At 40.1% G+C, this 22,056-nt stretch overlaps 1 protein-coding gene across 8 annotated transcripts in view; it reads right to left on the reverse strand.

Moving 5' to 3' along the window:
* Window positions 1–6,646: 6,646 nt before the first annotated feature.
* mib2 (MIB E3 ubiquitin protein ligase 2) overlaps window positions 6,647–22,056 on the reverse strand; it is a 213,711-nt gene continuing 198,301 nt past the window's right edge. For 6 of the 8 annotated variants that reach the window (XM_087980239.1, XM_043676268.2, XM_043676266.2 and 3 more), the window contains 4 exons: window positions 20,855–21,033; window positions 18,409–18,584; window positions 15,649–15,714; window positions 6,647–9,794 (listed from right to left, as the gene is read on the reverse strand). In XM_087980239.1, the coding sequence (XP_087836365.1) occupies window positions 9,553–9,794; window positions 15,649–15,714; window positions 18,409–18,584; window positions 20,855–21,033 (663 nt within the window). In that variant the 3' untranslated portion in view covers window positions 6,647–9,552. Of the gene's footprint in view, window positions 9,795–12,084; window positions 12,538–15,648; window positions 15,715–18,408; window positions 18,585–19,617; window positions 19,671–20,854; window positions 21,034–22,056 lie in introns of those variants that run through there. The other 2 variants (XM_087980241.1, XM_087980242.1) reach the window with 2 other exon arrangements.

Here is a 22,056-nt window from a genome sequence, read left to right on the forward strand (position 1 = left end):
TTTTAAAGGTAGCAATTTTCTCTTTCCACTGCTCCACCCGCTCACTGGATGGTAGGTACAGTGTTGTCACATGTTTATTCCCAAATAATCACTGATCTGCTGTAGGGCATTATTGGCAAATGGTGTCCCATTGTCGCTACTGAGCCTTTCAGGGTTGCCCCATCATGGGATTATTTCAGTTATCAGAGCCTTGGCTACTGCACTGGCATCCTGTTTAGACGTGGGGAATGCTTCCACCCATTTGGAAAACACATCGACTATTACCAGACAATACCTTTTCCTTTTGCTGGGTGTTAGTTCAATAAAATCCATCTGTAAATGTTCAAAGGGCTTTGGGGTGTGCCAGTCTCATCTGTATTCCCCTGCCTACTAGTGGCACAGATAACACATCGTTCACAATATTTCTGGGAGTAATGTGTAAATCCCTTAGTCGACCAGTGTGCTGAAATACTGTCATACATCCCCCATCTTTTGATACATGGTCCTTACCATGTGTCAGTTTGGCATAGAATAGAAATAACGATTGTTGTAGACAGGGTTTACCATTGGGGCCACACCATACTCCTTCCCTCACACTGCACCCTGCTTTCATCCACTCACACTTGTCTCTCGGCGAGGCCTGTGACTGTAACTCCCGTACATCTGCTGTTGGGGTACAAATGTTTGTCATACACGTCAATCTGATCACTTGGCAGCTGCTGGGCTGTCGTTCTTGCTGCAGAGTCTGGCCTCGCATTAGAATCATTATTTTTTGTGTGGGCTTCACATTTACACACACTCAAATTGATTTGGGCAATAGCACCGCTTCCAGGTGGTCAGAAATCAGGCCATGGTGTGTGATAGGCTTTCCGCTGGAGGTTAAGAAGCCCCTGTGTTTCCACAGGGTTCCAAAATCATGTACAACCCCGAATGCATATCTGCTACTGGTGTAAGTATTCACTGTCTTTCCCTCAGCCAATTTACATACCTCAGTCAAGGCAATCAGCTCCACTGCTTACGCTGACAGATGAGAAGGGAGTGATCCCGCTTTGACTACCTCATGGGTAGTCACTACAGCATATTCAACACAGTTTTGGCCTGTCTCCTTGCTCTTGAATGCTGACCCGCCCACAAAAAACTCCATATCCGGATCCTGGAGTGGTGAAACCTGCAAATCTGGTCTGGGGCTGCATATTTCATTAGTTACAGCGACACAATCATGTGGGTCTCCATCTCCTTCTGTGGGGAGAAGGCTAGCAGGGTTAAGGACGTTACATCGCTTTTTGCAAAGTTAGACATCGCCAATAACACAGTATTGTATCTCAGCCAACGTGCTGCCGACATGTGCGCTGTCTTTTGCTCGGGAAGCGCTGATCCCAGGGTTAAAACAAAGAGTCTCCAGACTCCTGTCTGGAGCCTCATTATATATGATGGCGGACTCACAGTAATCTTGACAAAGTCACGTGAAGGTATAAGATTTCCCTTTGAATGAAAAAGTGAACCGGAATGGACTGTGTGGGTGCACCGGTTACACTAAAGAAGGCATTTGCTAAATCCACAACAGAGAACCATTCACTGTCCAGTGGAATTTGAGCTAATAGAGGGGTTAGGAACATTTGGGGCGCACTGGACAACAGTGCTATTGACTGCCTGCAGGTCTTGAACAAACCTCCATTCCTCCAGTTCACCTGGAATGTTTGCTTTTTTGATTGGAAAAATGGGGGTTCTCACCGGTGAGTTCTCACAGGGGATTATCACTCCAGCCTTTAGGAGGGATTCAAAGACTGGAGTAATTCCTTCTTTGGCCTCTGGTTTTAACAGGTATTGTGCTCTGCAAGGACACGTGAATCTCTCTCGTAGCACGACTCCTGATGCACCCATTGAGTTCAGGAACCTTCCACTCAACTCTATTGACATTGACTCTCTGAACTGGCTTGATTTAAGGACTGAATATGTTGCCCCTATATCTACCAAAAAGGTAACCGGTGTACCTTCCACATATAACATAGAGGTAGGCATCGACTGATACGCATCGTTGTTTTATTGGATATATTGTCCACACTTCGCAATCTCAGCGCTCAATATAGAGGTGGGACATGTCTCAGTGCCAGTAAGGTTAGTAGAAGAGATTAGCATAGGCGAGTCTTTGTTGCCAAGCCTAGAGGAAAGAGGCTTACCTGTACCTTCTGGGCTGCCCACTTCCACCTCAGCCTTCCCCTGTCAGTCACCTTGCTGTCCAGCCTCCAGGGTCAGTTGAGGCTGTGTGGGCACTGTCTCGCCCAGTGGTCCATTGCTCCACAAAGCACCCGCCAGATCTACCTCTGCCAGCGCCTCTTCCTCTCTTTTTCCACACCACCTCCCTCCAACAGCTGGGCGACCATCTGCATCAGAGTAAGCTGAACTTTATGCGATTGCTGTTCCATCTTTAGTTTCCACTTATCCTTCTCTTGGGTAAGCAATTTTTCAGCACGTATCGCATGCTGTTCTATCAAATTCAGCTTTCCCATGTCCCAGGTAATATATGTGTCCTTTACCTTCTTCGCTATTTCGTCTTTCATTCCATTGATGTAGCTGCTCCTCAGATGTGCTTCATGTGTGTGATTTCTGCCGCCGTTATGTCGTCAGGTGGTCTCAGTCCACTCTGGGCGTTATGGACTTCGGTGAGGCACGTAAGATACTGGGACACTGTCTCACCTTGTTGTTTACACATTGCAATTTTGGTCATGTCCATTCGCACTGGGAATACCTCCCCACAGGCAGTCACCAGCGCTGCAACAAAAGCATCAAAGTCTCCGTTCTCTTCCGCTTGCGGGTCGGTTGATCTGGTATGGACGTTTACAGCTGGCCATCTATACTTGATTTTGGTGACATCAGTGCCCAGTTTTCGTCCCAGGAGACATCTCATCTCATGTGACGTTGGACAGAACTCAGTACAGAACTTATTACCTCCAACCTTGTGTGAGTGAGGCAACTACCCATAGGCACTTTCCAAATCCTTCATGGTCCATGGTCAGTGGACCAGCACTGGGCACCCTTCTGGACCTGCAACTTCAACCATTGGGGCTTGCAGAACTACCTGGCAAGATGATCACACACCAAACCACTCACCATCTGACTCATCATCCATCGTGGGGAGATTGCGAGCAGACCCTGGGTGCCTTTCCGTCTTGGAGCGGCTATTGCCATTTTGAGCTTCTTGCTTCAGTAGGTTGTGGGTACGATTTGCTATCGATGATCCAGCAGACCCCGAGGCGATGACTGCTGATGTGGAACCTTCGCCAGGTGGATCTCGTAGGGGGGGGCTGCAGACCGCGAAGGACAGTCATCAAGGTGAGGATCTGGAACAGACTTAAGACACTGTACAGCTTTATTAGGTTGTTTTCTGCACCTGTCTGCATGTGCACTAGTGTTTGTATGCCTATTTGATCTATCTTTTACTTGAGATTTCCTTTCTCTGGTATCAGCCTCAGCCTTCCACATGTTATAAGCACTCCAATTCACAGGTTCTATTTTTCCCTTTCATTTCTCCTTCTCTCCCTCCTCCAACCTCGACCTCAATACTTCCAACTGCCTTTCACTAAAACTTGCCCCGTTCGGAAAACCACATTCCTTGATCCACAATTCTAACTGCTTTACAGACTCTGGGCCATAATTATTTAACATGTACTGTATTTTTGGTTGGCTATTCCAATTCCTCTGTGGACCCTCTTTGTTTGCTCTTGCCGGAACCCATTTTCAGTGTTACTGGAAAAGTGTTCAGCTCCCTCCCTCTCTCTCTCGCAGTACCGTTATCTTTTTCCCTTTGACTTGATTTTTACCTCCGGAGATCCCCTCTCGCATTGGGCATGCCCACCTCAATGCCTTGGTTTTCGTAAACCAAGAAACCACGTACCCGGTACGTCTTTGGCAAGTCCAGCTCAGCCAGTGGTGGTTCCAAGTCTAACACCACCCTTAAACACTCTAGAGACGGCAATCCTTTCCCCTGACTTTTGCTCAAATACCACGCGAGAGTTTACTGAACTCTTTTCCTGATTCATTTATTCTCTTAGAATGCGTGTCTATATAGGATTACTTAAGCAACGACTCCTACCCCGACCTTATTCAGTTCGGACCCTGGCGCCAGGGTGATCCACAGATTCCCAGTCCTCTCACACAAAGAGGCCAATTCAGCCCTCGAGATGAAGTGAAAGACCTTCAAGGCGCTGGCGCCTGCGCCTCTTGGGAATCCTCAGAATCTCACCCAGTCGCGGAGTCCCGGACGAGCCCCCAAATTTACTGTTGTTGATATTAAATCGACCCGACTCAAATGCTAGCAAGAGCAAAGAAAATCTTTATTACAGGCCTTTGCAAAGGGACCCTCTGCACTTGACAAAATGCCTTATGGAAGGGGTCCAGACTATCATTCACGTTTCCTTTATACCATACTTCGCTCAGCCTCATCTCACCTCAAGGACAATCAGCTTGGGAACAGTTTAAGCCCTTTTCCACATAAGGAGTTGCTTTCCCATTCCTTTACTGTTGAAAAAACTGCTACTGCCCTTGTGTTTTCCCCTGACTCTGCCAAAACAGATTGTTTGCAAAACCTGCAAAGACAGGCTGTCTGTTCACAGAATTCAAGCTATCTGCATTAAATTGACTTAGGAAGGTATTCTTTTACAGATTTCACAATAAAGATTAATTTTGTTAATTTTCCATTACATTCTTCATTTTTAATTGTGGACCAAAATGGGAAAAGAACTGCTTTGAACTTAAGGCTGTGGAAGGAGTAGCTGCACTAACTGTGTGTGTGTGTGTGTGTGTGTGTGTGTGCGCGCGCTCGCACACATAGAGGGATGCATGTGCGTGCATGTGATGGAGTGTATACAAAGGCATAAGATAGCTCTAGCTTTTTAATCTCTGCAATGAAGCAACCAATATCTAACAAGTAGCTCATGTTTGCTATGAGATGCCACCTCTGACACGTGACTAAAAACCAATTAATGTGTCAACCAACCTGTGTCTTCAGCAAAGAACTAAATGGATTTCGAAATACGGCTACCTCATCCAATCCTGTGGAGTGGTGCTATTGAACTGTCCTCCCCCAATATTTTCCCTCCTTCTTTAACATCTATGTTTGTTTGCTTGTCTTTGCCTGCGTACGTGTATGTAGGGGTTTAGAGTGTGCAGCTTAAGCTAAGCAGAGTTATATGTTGAGAATTCATATTTCAGAGAGTCAGACAGCATGGAAACAGACTTTTCGGTCCAATTTGTCCGTGCTGACCAAGTTACCCAAATTAAACTAGTCTCATTAACCTGAGTTTGGCCCATAATGTTCCAAACCTTTTCTATTCATGCACTTATAAAAATGTCTTTCAAATATTGTAACTGTACCTATATCTGCCACTTCCTCTAACAGTTTATTGCATACACAAACCACAGTATAAAAGAAAAGTTGCGCCTTACACCCTTCATAAAATTTATCCTCTCACCTTAAAATTAAGCCCCATGGTTTGAACTGCCCCACCCTCAGAAAAAGATCCTTGCTATTGACCTCATCTATTTCATTCTTCTGTAGTTAGAACTGATTTCTTTGCAATACTTATTAGTTTCTTGTTAAGTTCAGAAACCTGATCAATGATTTGTTAACCTGAGTTCATCAGACAAGTAAATAGAAGAGCTTTGAGTGATTTATTAAATCTTTAACTCTTGTGACAACTCCAGGAGCAGTGGAACTGAATACCAGTACACTTTCCCCAAATGGATCTTGCCAACTCTTTAGTTTTAAACTTGCTTCTCCCACAACAAGTTCGTTTCTCTCACAAGAGGAAATTTTCAACATTTACCCTGTCAAGTCTCCTCAGAATCTTACTGGTTTCCTTCAATAACTTAATAAAATATGTATGAAATGGCCATCAAGTATTAATTCTTTTGAACAAAATCTGAATTTCTTACAAATTTCTGCTGGAAGGCAAGATGCCAGGCTATCAGCTAAAACCACAAGTACTGTATCTCCCAGACCCGCATGATCTTACAGGGGGTTGGCCCACACTCCAAGATAATGTGCTGAATCTGACCCTGGTAAAAGTTTATCTGTAGTGCTTCGACTCTTTCAGACATTGGTACAGAGAGGCAGATCAGAAAAATTTACTGAATTCCTTACCTATCTTGAGAATCAAAACTACCTGACAATCTTCAGGATGGCTGCGAACGTAAATCAGTAAATGCTCTCAAGCATAAAAGTTCTCTTAACAAATGGATATGATCCAACAACAAAAACTGAAAGAACTTTTGACACTGGAAATCAGAAACAAAAACAGAAATTGCAGGAAAAGCTCAGCAAGTCTGGCAGCCTCTGTGGAGAGAAATTGTTTTGGGTCCAATTTCTGGCTGTGGAGAAGAGTCATTGAATCTGAAACATTAACTGATTTCTCTCCATAGATGCTGTCAGGCCTGCTGAGCTGATCCAACAATGTGTGTTCTAATAAGCACCATTCTTGACATAATTTCACTATTATTTAATGGTGCAACACCCACCAGGAACAGAGTAATGTCGCATACAGTAATAATTCACATCTGAAAGACAGAAATTCAGGAACATACTGTTTGAAAAGTTTCTTTCAAATGTTAATATATATGAAGTAAATAAATGCTCTTTATTTTAATGTAACCAGAGTCATTAATCACAACAGTAATTCAAAATAATTTATTCACAGTTTTGAACTTCAACATAAGGATACAGTAACCCTGCAGGAAACAAGACGATCATGAGAACAAAACTCCCAGTGTAGATGGCAAGCTAAAAATATAAGAACAAAGTGCTGGAGTCTAACATTTTCCATTCTATTTGCTGTAACAGTTTTCACTAATCTTTCTGTTCAATTCTTCCAAGCATAAAACCTCTCTCATTGTTAAAATGTGTAAAGGAGCAGACAATGCACTAACACTCAGTCTCTTGCTAACCTCTGAAGTCCACAAAGGTTGTTTATAGCAACTTTCCTCCACTATCCTGCAATTAAAGGATCTGCTAAATCGTACTTGCAGAAATAACAGAGCTGAGGGCTTCCTACCAACATGATGTACTAGAAATCACTGCTATCAAATCATCTTCACTGTGTTCTTCACAACACTGCTAATGCTTTCCTAATTGGTTCATCAATTCCTGAAATAGTGATTCATTACTAAAAAGTCAAATTTTGGGTTGGTTTGGCTAGTCTGTCTTCACAAATAGAAAACCATAAAGTTCAGCAATGGTGAGAATGGTCCTGCCACCCCTTCTCCCAAAACAGACTCTGGTTTACATCTTCCATGAACTCCAAGAGATGAGTAACAAAATCATCCTTCATTGATCCAAGATTCAAAAATCATTTTGTCGTATGCACTTTCTTTAATTTCAAGAAGGATTTTAAGATCAAGGAGGAATGTGCACAAGAAAGCCAGGCAATTAGGAACTGCAAGTTTATTTAAACAGCAATTCCTGACCATACACTTTCCACAGTGATACAATCTGTTTGGCACATGGAGCCTGTTGTCCCATAATCTGTAAAATTCAACTTCATGAAGGCTGTTGAGCTAAGCAACATTTCAGCTAAATGACATTCCAATAATTTTATTTGTTTTTAAAAAAATGTACTGCATACTAACAGATCAAGCAACATTATCTATACACCAAGCAAATTAGACCAATCTACTTTACTTTTCCAATTTGTGGTTGCAAATTTGTTATCTTGACCAAAGTCATGAGTGAAACTTGTACCTTTATGGTTTAAATTGATGGAATATATCTCGCAAAAGTAAACTCACAAAATGCAACAATCATCTCCAAATGTTGGCATAGTCTTCTTCAAATCCCAACTTCCATTGTTAGATCACTTTCTTGATGAAAATGATACTGCCAGTCGGAATAATATTTGTTCAAAGTCTTTCAATTCAAATAAACAGACAATTTAGTCCCGAGATAATGGTATATAGACATCACATTGAAAGGTAGAATCTCTTGTCAATGCAATTTTCTTTGAATTTTGTTTTTACGATGAAAACACCATATATATATTCTAGCTTTTTCAACAAATTTATGAAAATTATAAACTTGAGAATCTTCATCTTGCCCTGATGAATTGATTGCATTTTGTATGTTTTCCTCCGGAGTTTGAAATTACTTAAACATTGTGATTCAATGTAGTAACCTTCTCAGGCTAAATAAAATTTTTACTATACAATGATATCATACCACAATCTTGCTAAGTCTTAAAATTTTAGGTTGAACCAGAGGCTCACAAATCTAATATATAATTTACATTCTAATAAGACACCAAAGAAAACCATAGTAAAGGGTTTGCTAGCATTAAGTTTAAAGTATGTAAGCTCTGCTCTGGATAGCACTAGCACACCTAGTAATAACACCTTTACAAAGGAACACAATACGGTAGTTATCCAGATTCAGAACCTCATTACTTCACTAACCTCACCTCTGTGTACTGTATTCAAGGGAGCAAAACAACATGAAACTAGACCAGAGAATGTGAATGGTCTCTTAGTTTCGGAATCCTTGATAGAACCATGCCCAATTCATATTTCCATTGATTTTTATTTTCCTGGAATATTTAAATATAAATATATTAGAATGTCTGGGTGAGAAGATTAGTTGTTCACAGGTCAAAACAAGCATTAATTCCAATTATTTTCTGTAAAACTTGAAATTTATCTTCATTACTGTTTTATTTTGCTGTTCCACTTTGATATAGTGGATTGAATCAAATCACCTGATTATAGTTCCAGTCTATTGACCACCTATTTATAAATAAACATTGAGTTTTGTGCTGTAAGTGTAAATATTTGATTAATTGATTTAATATTCTAGCTGTTACCTTCCATGTTCAACCATCTGCCATTTTACCACATATCCAAGACTACAACATTCAATGTAATATTTTAATTGCCCAATCAAGCTATAATTGAATAAACAAAGTCATAAGAAGGTATGTTTTAAATAAAGTTTTCAAAATTAATGATTTTATTATTTGAAATAATTTGTTTGATTCTAAAGCTGTTTTGTTGTGAGATAGAGAAGCAGATGTAAAAGGCTAGCACTGGTTGATTGGTATCGTATCTGAAAATTGTTGAAGAGTCATTTTATATTCCTGAAACGTTTAAATATATACAACTGCCCATAAACCACAGTTGTCAGATTATGGATTATATTACACTGTAGATTTTATATAAATACATACACAGTAAGGTTAGTTTTACTGTAGCTTTGTGCATTGCTCAAGCAGTTGCAACTACTAACAGGGCTGACATTAAATGGCTAATAAACTTGTTTTGTGTTATGTACAACTTTGCTGTTTTGTTGTTGACATATCAGCCACTGAATCTGCACAGTGGGCATTCGAGTTATCAAAAATGCAATTTTAGTCACTTGCTGGAAAACAGCATGTACAGAGCTCAATCACATGGATTCTAACTGCACCGATGCCAAAGTGCCAAGGACTAAATCTGAAGATGATTACCAACACAAACACAACGTACCACAGAAAAGGTACAGTACTTAGAATGTTCAGAAAGAACATAGGTATAGAAAAGAAGGCTTGCCATGCATCAAACAAAAATCTGTATGCGTTCCCGAATGTTCTGACGACAAATAGGGCACGCTTTCAGGGCAACACTGCATTCTAGACAGGAACCATGGCCACACTGGAACACCAGTTTAATCTGGTTGTCAATGCATATAGGGCACGTTATCCTTTCCTCCATCTGTCTGTATCGAGACTGGAGCTGTTCCAACAGTTTTCTCTGGTCTGGAGGTTCAGCATTGGAGCTGCTTTCAACTTCTGTATTATCTGCCAGACGAAAACATTCCGTCAGTCTGTTGTTAATATGTGTACTAGCAGCTCTAGAGTGTCAATAATAAGATTTGCACAAATGGAATTGAATATGGTGAATTTTGAAAATGACTTGTCAGAGCCAGTAACTCAGTCTTTAATACAGACAAAAGTACAAGTTATGTGTTCCATCCAGCTCTGTTTCATAGGCCCATCTGCATGAATCTACGTCGAAAATATCTGCCAGATTGAATAATTGGCTGGTAATAGAAATTACTCCTTAGATCTGGACGTACTGGATTTAAATAATATTTGATTAATGTCTTATGACTAAAACTGCATACTTTTAAATAGCTTTAAATAGAAACAAAATCCAAATAGCTGTCCATTGAATCAAAAAGATGCTATAACGTCAAAAGCCATTTTAATACTTATTTATAGAAATGTTTAGAATTAGGGCAAGGATTCACCTTACTGTGGAACATCAGTATCAACAAATCTCTTACTATAATTATTTGTTCCATGTTCTAACAGTAGATTCTGTCTTCCTGATCCTCTCTATAACAAGACCAGACCTGAAAGTTAGAGCTTGGCACAGCTGAAAGATTCCAATTGCCTGAATTGGAAGGTTGCGGGTTCAATTCCCACTTCTGACTTTAAGCATGGGAAATCAAACAAAAATTATGTGCCAAACTGCTCTATTAGTGCTGTGGCCAGCCCTTTCTGCCATACATGGATGTACTAAAGACACCAGGGGATGAATTTTCTTGATGGAGGTAGGAATCAAGAGGTGGATTCAAATCTGGCTTGTGAACCTGCCCTGGATGCAAAACAGGAAGCACCTACTTTATGACTGTACTGGGGAGTTAACAGTCTAACAGACAGGTCTGTGGGTCCGAAGAGCCAGCAAAGACACTGGAACAGAGGTAGATCAGTCAAACAGCAGATCTTACTTTCACTTGCTCAGGCAACTGGTCTGGAAGAAAAGTTGGCAATATTGAAATCTCCACAATTCAGAATACAGCTGGGTCAAGAGAGCAGTTTGGGGGATTGGAGGGGAGGGGGGGGGGGAAAGAGGCGGTTGACTGGTAATTTATTTAAAATGGTCACATTTTTACATAGTGGTGCAAGACTCCTCTTCATGTTCAGCCTCTGCAGTGCCATTTCAAATTGCAGCTTTTCAGCTGACCCTGAAGCCACCTTCACTCACTCGGATTGGTGCCTGACAGCTGCTCGAGTCTTGGTAAAATCTTGCTAAAAGATTTTTTTTAAAAACTTATAAAGTGGCTTCTTCATGAGCCCTAATGGTGTTAATTACCTAATGGAAGGTTTTTAGTTTATTATTCATGCAAGGGATGTGAGCTATATTGGCCAAGCCAGCATTTATTGCCCATCCCTAACTGCCCAGAAGGCAGTAAAGAGTCAACCACACCGCTGTGAATTTGGAGGCCAGACCAGTTAAAGATGGAGGTTTACCTTCCCAAAAGGAAATTAGTGAATCAGATTTTTTTTATAGCAATCAACAGCTGTCACATGGTTGCCATTAGAATAGCTTTTTGGATTTCTTATTGAATTCAATTTTCATCATTTGTCATTTTGCGACTCAAACCCTTGGCCCCAGAATATTGGAGTGTTGGATTACTAGATTAATGACAATAACACTATGCCACTGTCTCCCATCTCTGGTCTCATGTCACAGCAGCTGAATATATCTCATCTCACCTCACTATTGAAAGGAGAGCAAAGAATTCTCCCAATGCCTCAACAAACATTCTTCCTTCCAACCAACACCACATCAAAATCAGATTACATTGAAGTACTGCTATGTGGACAGCAATGACCCTAGTTTTGGATAAGTATTACAGTGAAGCGAATAGTGTCCATTACAGTCCAACAGTAAATTGAACAGCAAGTTCTGGAGTCTGCGTATGGGTGGTTAAATGACAGAATCAGAAAGGTCTGATTTGTCTTGCTCATTAGCAAGGAAATAAATCACAATGAAGTTGGGATGTTGTGGGTTGTTTATCCACTGCATATTCATTAAACAGACCAGAAAATGTTATGGCCGGACTACTCATATTGATGTCAATGCCCAAGTACTTTGGAGAAGTCTTAATTACTCCTAAATAATCTCTCTGGCACTTAATGTATGAAGTCTGATTTTTTCAGATTTGAATTATTGTTGAAAACCTAAATTAAAATACAAATAAAACACTTCTGTCCATTTGATTTCTCTTCTTTTACCAATACTTTACCAGTTTGTCTCATTTTCTGTTGATGATTTTACATTGAATTAACTTTTCTTACTTTTATTTCCTGATTTAGACTCAATTAGGAGTCTTCAATCTGTTGAAGAAACAGGCTACTGCATGTCCTGCACACACAAGTCCCAGATCCTCTATTGGTTTCTCCAAAACAGATCAGACTCCTGATCGCTCCAGATTGCTGCACAATGTCTCTGTGGGCGCTGGTGAATGATAAAGAATGGATTGTGCCATTGTGAAACAGCATTAGATATAGTCCAAGAACTTCCCTCAGGAAGCTCAGACTGTTTCTGTCTTTGGGTGTCAAACTTTAAAATTCTCTCTTTCTCCTCCTCAATCTTACTCTTTTACTTACTCTCATGGGAACAGTTTGCCTTCCCACTTATCCTATTAGTTTCTCAATTACCTTGTGTTCTCTTCTACTCTTTTCACATAGGGGATGTCGTGAACTACTGGCCTCGTTCTTTCACCTAGGCTTCCATTTTTAGGAAAACACACTGAAATCACAAGCATGTGTTATCATTTTGATCTGATACAATCCCTAAAACAATCTTCAAGCTGATTAGAAAGATAAAAGATCTTCGCCATAAATAAGTAGGGAATATTCAATTCGCATGACATTGCCACTTCTGGTTTCTAAGAAAAATTACATTCCAATTCATTGATTGGGAATAATATAGTCAATGTAAGAGCAGGTGATATTTCTACTGGTTACAATTTCTAAAATAAATTTGTACAAACTTGGTAAAAAACACTGTCTCTTAAGATTCAAAAAACCCAGATATTTACTGAAAAAAATAAAGCCACAAGATACACGGTTTAATTCAAAATAATTTTACTATTCCAAAATCAAAGTGCATGAAACCTAATAAATACTCTATCGTAAACAGCTAAATACATTAAAAAGTACAACAAATGCAGTCACAATCTCAAATTCCTTAAATTTACTTTCCCTCTACCACTATTTGACTTGCAGTCCAACACTTGAGTCAGATAATTATCAAAAATTGAAAGATGAAGCACTTGGTCTGAATGCTGCATTGAAGATTCAGAGAAAGGTCGAGATTTGAAGGGCCACGTTTTCCTAACAAATCTCTCCCAATCACCCCATGGTTGAAAACTCCCCACTCAATGTAAATTTCTCTAGCATCTTAAGTGGAGCTACCTCTGTCAGAACTCTCTTGGTTCTAATGTATTTTAACTTCGGAGCTTTGCATCTAAAACTCACCCTTAACAGTATGGTACCAGAAATTTGACTCACTGTTGGCCAAATCTATTCGTTAACGAATTTTAACCTTTTTAGCCAACATCCAAGATTCCAACTGTGAAAGAAGGTGTCTCCTTCATTCCAGCCCATGCTGAACTAAAACTGAATTGCTTGAATACATAATCATAAGAACAAACTTATTCACCCTATGATTAACTTGTTGACCGTTCTTTTGTTTAACTCTGTGCCAATTCAGTCACATGATAATTGACAGAGTGCCAGATGATTTACCGAAAAATTCTTTACATAGAAACCTGGATTTTGAAGGGACCATCAGCTCAATGTCGAGTTGATTTCTTTCTTCCAAAAGAACACGAGCCTTCAAACTTACCCAAATGGCTTTGTTGTCACTTCTGAAGAACAAATTGTAATAAACATCCCAAGAAGCTTCACTGGAGCATTATAAAACAAATTTATCATAATCGCATGAAGTTGTTAGAGGCTGAAGACTTCCTCAATGAGGTAGTATTAAGGAGCAACTAAAGACAGAGAAAGGTAGAGGGTTGGGAGAGTACTGAAGAGTTCTGTCCCTTGGTTGAGGAAAGCACAGACAGCGCTGATGGATTATAAAATTGGAATACTTAAGGGGCCAGAATGGAGCATTGTGGCGTGACTGATTTAGATTATATAGAGAGGAGGACAAAACCATGAGGATGTGAACAAGAATGAGAATTTTAAAAATCAACTGTGTGAGACACAGTAGATCAGCAAGCTCGGGGATAACTGGTGAACAAAAATTGGAATAAGAATTTGGGTAGGAGAGTTTTGGATGATCTCATGTCTGTGGAGGGGAGAATGTGAGGGGACAGCAAGTTGTGCAGTACAGTAGTTAAAGCTGGGCATAACAGAAGTACAGGTGAGACTTTCAGCATCACGTGAGCTGAGGCATGGTGGTGTTGGGTGATGTGATCTTAATGATGATACACATTAAATTGAAAGTGCATCTTTAGGTTTAGTGGGTTTTTTTGGTTTATTCACGGGATGTGGGTGCTGGCTAAGTCAGCATTTATTGTCCATCTCTCATTGCCCAGAAGCCAGTTTAAGAGTCAACCACATTGCTATGGATCTGGAGTCACATGCAGGCCAGACTAAGGGCAATTATATCATCTTCTAAAGGACACTGCTCAACCAAGTGTGATACAAAGGGCACAAACAATCTCGTTCAGCCTTTAGTAGTCACCAAGAGGGCTTTAGATGGTGGTTTGCAGTGGGGACTGAAGGTACTTGGTTTGGTTGACAGAAAGTACCATGCATCCAGCAGTGAATATTAGACAAATCAGTATGACAGTTAGCGGCAGTGGAGGGGCAGAGAGGGGAAGTGGTGAAATAGACACATTTGCTGAGGGGCAGCAGGTAGATAATTAGGAGAATAGGCCAATTGTATCATTCAACATCCAGATTTAAAGAAAGAAAATGTTAAAAAGGTCCACTCTGCCATACTGTTAATGAATTGATTTCCTCACACCAATAACTGCTGCTAGTATATGAAGTGTTCAGAGAACAATGTCATCTAACACCATTACTTTGCTTTATCTTGCTTTTAAACGCAGCATGTGTTACACAAGGATACTTGCTTGTGAAGGAAACCTTTAGTTCAGTTACAGCTTTTCTGATAACTGATACGTTCTCCTTCACCCTTGAAAGCACTCACAACAAGGAAGAACTGAGAAGTTAATTTGTTACTGTAGTTAACAAATTTTAAAAGGAGTTGATTGTTTGAATGCTTAGGTCTGATTAAATCAAAGCTCTACCAACAATAAACTTGGACAAATACTAATTTGGATAAATTAATCATTTCATAATGATGGAAATGAGACCAATACAATGAAAAAGTACTTTGATGACAGCTGTTGATAGCTAATTTTATCTGAAGAAAAGGTTTTCCTTCTTGCATTAAGAACCATCCCTACACTGTGCCGAACTCTCAAACTTGGAACATATCCATTTTAATCTCTGCTTTGACTGAGTCTCAAGCACACCTGCTGTCATTAGGGGAGGTTAGTTTGCCTGGAGATGGATTCCTACACAGCAATGACGTGCTATTTTAGACAAAACACCAGTCATATTCCTCAGACACCCCCAACCTGCTAGCTATTACCAATGGAGAACTCCATCACAAAATCCATTCATCGTGTAAAACATATACCATAATGTCATCCATTTGAATATAAAACCTGCAAATCACCGAGCTGGTGGTGTTATTTAGAGTAATAAGTATTCCTGGTCATCGGAACAGAATTCACCTAAGTTATTACAATTATGTTGCTACTCAAGAAGAAACACTTTATTCTCCCTGTCGTGACAAATAATATTTCAATAATGAATGACGTAAATACATTACCATGTCTAATTTTCTTTGTAATAGACACTTGGCATTTGATACATTTCTTCATTCTTACAGAACACTCTGTGAATGAAAGAAGAAATGTCAGAAATCAGCACCTGCAACACATCTACCATTTCATTTAAAATTTCTTGCCACACAGTGAATATAGTGAGTTTATTAGAGATTAGCATGCTCTGTGCACTTGAAGAGTTTCACAAAAATACCTTGAATTCATTAAACCAGATGAGTTAATGATTTTTAGTTGATTTTGTACTTTCCAACATGACTATCTAGTTAGTTAGCTGGGTGCGATAATGGTTGGTCATCGAGTTCCATTGTTTTGCGGGTGTAGCCAGTGGCAAACACATTCTCTTTTCTCTCTGAACAGAGCAGTTTGCACATTTTGAGTAACTAGCATTATTTATTTGGGGATTGTACTGATGCATATGCAATTACTTGCTTAGGCATCATCAGTATTTGAGAGTGAATCATCTAACATACCATGAAAACCAGACAATAAATGATTAATTTACCAGTCACCAATATACATCATCCCGAGAACATAGTCTTCGAAATCAAAGGTTGTACTTTCCTTCGCTAAACTGCCTGAATTTAAAACTGGGAGATAGACTGAAGAAAATTTAGGTTGGAATAAATACTGCTGTCACGCCACCCTGCCCCGGTTTTACTCTCCTGTCTTAGCTATAAAGCTTGTGAAATCCTCATTACTGTTTTGCTTCATGCAGTGGCAACATGAATAAAGAGTCTAGTGAGCCACCACTGACACTATCGATCCCAAACAGCACCAAGACAGGGAGTGGCGGTGGGCTTGAGGGTGGTGGAAGATGCTCTGCTGACGTCCTTTTTGGAAGGAGCCAACCCAAGTACTCGGGCATGATCTCTTTTCGCTAGAGCTCAAAACTGTATACATCTTGTACCTCAGCACTACGCCTTTGATGGTGGGGATGCTGGACGCAGCCCATTTTGCAGAGAATGGTGATACTTATTAAAAAGGCAGACTTTGGGGAAAAAAAAACAGAACAAATTAAACACTGCTTTCTCAAATGAAGTATACTCCTTAAAACATCATAGACTGTGACATGGTGATTTCATTCAGAGACATTCTCTTCCGTCTCCACTGCTTCTTTTGCCAGCCTCCTTAAATTTATGCCGTCTGCTTCTTGATCCTTCCAACGATGTACTCTCCACACTACATGCTTTTAAACACGTGTTTCCTCTCAACCTTCTCTTCTCCATGCAGTACCCTTCCAAATTCTCGAATAGCTGAAGTTCTTCACTCCCAGAAACATTCTCAAGTGTTTCTGCACCTTCTCTCAGGCCTTCACATCCTCCCTAAACTGCGATGTCCAGAACTAGACACTGCGATGTCCAGAACTAGACAGTATTCTAGTTGAGATTGGACTCGTGTTTTATCTAGTTTAAATACTTTTGTATTCTGTGCACATATTCATAAAGCCCAGGATGCTGAATGCTTTATTAGCCGTTCTCTCAATCTGACCTGCAACCTTCAATGGGTTACACACACATACACATTTTGTTCCTGCATCCTCTTTAGCATTGCACCTTTACTTTGTATCGTCTCTTTATGTTGTCTCCCCATGTTCTTCTTACCAAAATGAAACATTCCACACTTCTCTGCAAAGTTTATCTGCCAATCATTCCACCAACCTGTCTAGGCCCTTATAGAATTCTACACTCTCAATATACAATACTTCCAATTTTCATGTGATCCACAAATCTCGAAACTGTGCCTTAGTGCACCTTAGTAAGGTCATGATATACATTAGGAAGAGCAGAGGTCATAACACCAAGCCCTGGAGAATTCCACTATAACCCTACCTCCTGTTTGAAAAGCCACTGTTCACCATGAGAATTAGAGAAAGCCTACAGTGTGGAAGCATGACCCCTCCGAACAGCACCCCACCCAGATCCATCCCTTGACCCTATAACCCTGCATTTCCCATGGATAACCCACCTAGCCTGCACATCCCTAGACCCTAAGGGCTATTTAGCATGTCCAATCCACCTAATCTGCACATCTTCGGACTGTGGGAGGAAACTAGTGCACCTGGACAAAAGCATGTCACAGGCAGATACACGGAGAATGTCTGTGTGGAGTCTGCACAGTTGCCAGAGGATGGAATTGAACCCATGTCCCTGATGCTGAGAGGCAGCAGTGCTTACCACTGAGCCACTGCGCTGACTACTATTTGATTCTCATCGCTCAGCCAATTTCAAATCCATGCTGCTGCTGTCCCTTTCGTTTCATGGGGAGGTCTAACTTTGTTCAAGTCTATTGTAGAGCACATAACCAAGTACCTTTTGGATGCTCATGCACACCACATCAACAAAGTGTTTAGCAAACTGAGACAAGTTAGACCTATTATGGTTAAAATTCCATCCACCCACTATGCCAAACTCAAAGCTAAATGATTAGTTCCATCAGGACAGCTGGAACTGACAACCGGAAACGACAGATTCAAACCACTACAAATGCCAGAGGAAAGATCACAGAAGCGCTTCACAGGAGGCTCCCAAGCACTGAGGATGTCACTTAGACAGGGGACAAAACGTCTGCAACACAAATTCCCAGCTCGGCGAACAGAACCATAACAACGAGCACCCGAGCTACAAATCTTCTCACAAATTTTAAATAAAGATCCAATTTACTATAATAATGTTATTTGTGAGCAACAATACATCTAAAATATACTTATTTGTTTGTTGTTCACGATCAGAGATTGCAAAGTATACCTTCACAGACGACAGAGTGTTGACAGGGGGAAAACTGAACCAGTAGGGACAGCTCAGAACACACTAGACACTCAGCTGGGCCCGCCGATGCTGGCAGTAAAAGATTTGTCATAGTATTTGGAGTTGTGTGGACTCGCCGCAGAACTGTTGTCCCTGCTGATTGCAGCTGTGATCCCCTGGAATAAAAAGCAACAGAAAGGATTAAAAGGACTTTTCTTTCAGAAAAAGTTTAAACAAAATCCCTCACTCCTGCCAATTCTCCCTTGTGGTCATGAGATGGCTGTTGGCAGGGCATAATCACCTTTGGATGGATGCAGCCATCCACCCAATGTCTTCAAGATGGTCATGAAAGTAACACTGATATCAGCCATAAGACAATACAAGCATGCTCATCACTTTGGATTATTCCACCTGGTGGCATGGCGCACAATCAGCTGATTTGAAAGTTCAGCTACTGTGGGTTTCAATCTTTGACAACAGCGGAGTTGGAGAGTCAGGCAAGTAAGGATCAATGCTTTACAAATCACAACATACAACAGAAGGTGTGTTATGTAATACTCTTTATATTAAAAAAACTACATAAACGTACATTTGGCCGGTCACACTTCACACATCATTGAACAAAACTCCATGTTACATTTATGAACTAAAAATAGAACAAACATAAATGTGGCAATTGGAATCTACAGGAGAAACTCCACAAACTCAATGATCAAGAACTAAAATGTCTGTCTCTGAATTGATTTTCTTAAAAACAAAGCGAAAATGCTGAATCAATTAAAACATTTTGTTTCATTCGATATCGTGGCTTGAAGGAAAAACTTTCCTTCACGGGAAGATTTATTCGGAGTATTGGATGGCACAGTAGCCCTGTCCGTAAAACAAAACACTGCATCACCTAATTTACTGTGAGCAGTGGCATAGGAGATTTGCTTGTAATTATATAACTAATGATATAACAAGGAATGGTTTAGGTTTTCTTGTTGTAACAGTGAGGGGAATCCTTTACTCTAACTGGGTTACTGTCAGCGTTACAATCAGAAAAGGTAGACCAGTTTGGTTGGAGTGCATTTCCTGCCCAACCCACTTCTAAGCGTCATACTTAGGTTTCTGTGCTACACTTTGAAGTTTAAGAAACAAAATAACTCTTTCGGAACACAAAACAGCAAAGGTAGGATGTCTGTAATCTCATACATTGTATGAACTCACCCAGTGCTTACTTAATGGCAAGTAGACTTTGTAGCCTCAATGGAACACCCATTCTAGGAGAATAATAAGACTTTATGTGGTATAATGTTTCTATCTTCTAAAACAGTGCATCCTCTGACTTATGATAAGCACCGTGACATTTTTAAACAAAAGTACACACACAATTAGGCTGTCATTAATATTTACTGATAAGTTTTGTAAAGGCTGATCCTGGAATTTGAAGGCATTCTCAAATCTATTCTCCAGAACTGTCGGACAATAGCAGAGCATTGCAATGCTTCCCACTTATTTATACTGCAATGGGTGAAGAAACAGGTGACGGGGTGGAGATTCCAATGGGATAAATTCTAATAAACCAGCTTAAAATACTATCGCAGGTTTAATTAAACCCTGTATTCTGTGTTATCTAGTTATCAGTCGCTGACAAATCATGTAGTCAATAGTGTTTGATGGTAAAATGAACACAATTTGTTTAATTTGCTAACTGGGAAGCTGCTACCTCTCAAACACATTAATCAACATATTTCAGATTAAAAGAAAGCACAGATAAAAAATAGTGTAACAACAACTGGATAATTCCCAGATCATTACAAAAATGTATTATGAATAAAACCATTATATTTTCAAGTTGGATACCAAGTTTGTATTTTTTATTAGCTACTAATAGTATTGTCTTAAATTTGCATATAGTTCAAAGCTACTGGGCGCTATGTCTGTTTCTGAAATGACCCTAAACTATGAACGTTGACAGTTATTTAACAACAGAGCCATCACAGGTAACCATCCCAGCCCAAGTCAGTGCCATTGGTAGAGGAGGTGATAACACTACCGATCATGATAAAGCAAGGAACAAATGTATACAAGGCCGGTTCACGTGTGGTTTAAGGAACTGTGCTACGGTTGCTAATAGCTAGCTCAAATTGACATCCTAAGGTTGGACATCTGCCCACCTTTCTCTTTCTCAATACTCTATCTTTGCTCTCATGGTGTGTAATGAGAAGAAGGGTCACTAGCCTCAAAATGTTAACTCACTCTCTCTCTCTCTCTCTCTCTGCACAGATGGTGCCAAACTAGAGTTTCTGCAGCAACTTATTTTTTTTTTCAGATCTCCAACATCCGCAGTTCTTCCTTTTACTTTTGAGAGAATTTAATGTCTGTGTTAAGGATACAGTGTAATCAAGACTAAGATAACCAAGAGAAGAGTAAATGACATAATTAGAAGATATTGCTATTTTACCTGAATTTCTCAGCAAAACTCTTGACCATCTGTATAATCCTGCCATTTGTGACCAGATTGAGTGGTGTTTTGCCCTTGTAGTTAGTGTAGTTAATATCCGCACCATCCTGGGCCAGGAAACAGGCAATGGCAGCACCTACACTAAGGTCTGTAGATCCCAGTAACCCAGAAGCCTGCAACTAAGTAGCAAAGGAACAAAGCTTAAGATGAAAGTTTTAACAAAAAAAACCAATGCAGATTTTGCATTCAAAACAAATGAGATACTAAACAGTTATTTATGTCACTTCATGCAAGAGGCAGGTACTTAGTTAAATGTCAATATCAAGGCTGTTGTCAAATCCTGAGGAATAGCATGAATGGAGCAGCTACACCATTCAGTACAGCAGTGGCTGACCTCCTACTTCAACTCCATTTTCCCACCTGAGCCTCATATCCCTCGATTCCGAGAGACCAAACATCTGTCTATCCTTGCCTTCAGGAAGTCAAACATTGAGCATTCACAATTACTTGGATAGATAATTACAAAGATTCTTATCCCTTGGAGTGAATAAATTTCTCATCTCAATCCTAAGTGATTTGCACCTTGTCATGAGCTTATGTTTGTAATTCTTAAGCCAGAGGAAACAAACAGTCTCTCAATATGGCTTCCCTTCGCAACTTTGTATGCTTCAATAAGATTGCCTCTCACTTCTCTATACTGCAGGGATTGTTGCTCCAATTTACTCAGTCTGTCATCACAGGACAGGCCTCTCAATACAGAAATCAATATGGTGAATATTTGTTGCATTGCCTCCAATACATATATATTCTGCATTAAATATGGAGACCAATTATGCACACAGTACTCCAGTTGTGGAATCAAAGCCCTGTACAAGCATACCAAAACATCCTCATTCTTGTATACCAGTTATTTGTAATAAAGGCTAACATGGTGTTTGGTATCCATATTGCTTGCTGAAGCTGCAGGCTAACTTTCTACATTTCTTATCTATGTTAAGCCAAGACCCTCTGTACATCAACATTTATGAGTTGCAGGTCTTAAAAGATTTTGTAATTTTACTACTGAAGTGAATAACCTCTCACTTTCCCATGTAATACTCTCACTGGTTACCCTTGTTGCTAACGCACTCTGTCTGTATCTCTTCACAACCGTTGTGTCCTCCTCTCAGCCTGCATCTTCCCCACCCCCACCTTTGTATCTT

The sequence above is a fragment of the Chiloscyllium plagiosum genome, unplaced genomic scaffold, assembly GCF_037043375.1.
Source record: "Chiloscyllium plagiosum isolate Xiang-an unplaced genomic scaffold, Cpla_swu_hap1 HiC_scaffold_37, whole genome shotgun sequence".
Taxonomy (NCBI): Eukaryota; Metazoa; Chordata; class Chondrichthyes; order Orectolobiformes; family Hemiscylliidae; genus Chiloscyllium; species Chiloscyllium plagiosum.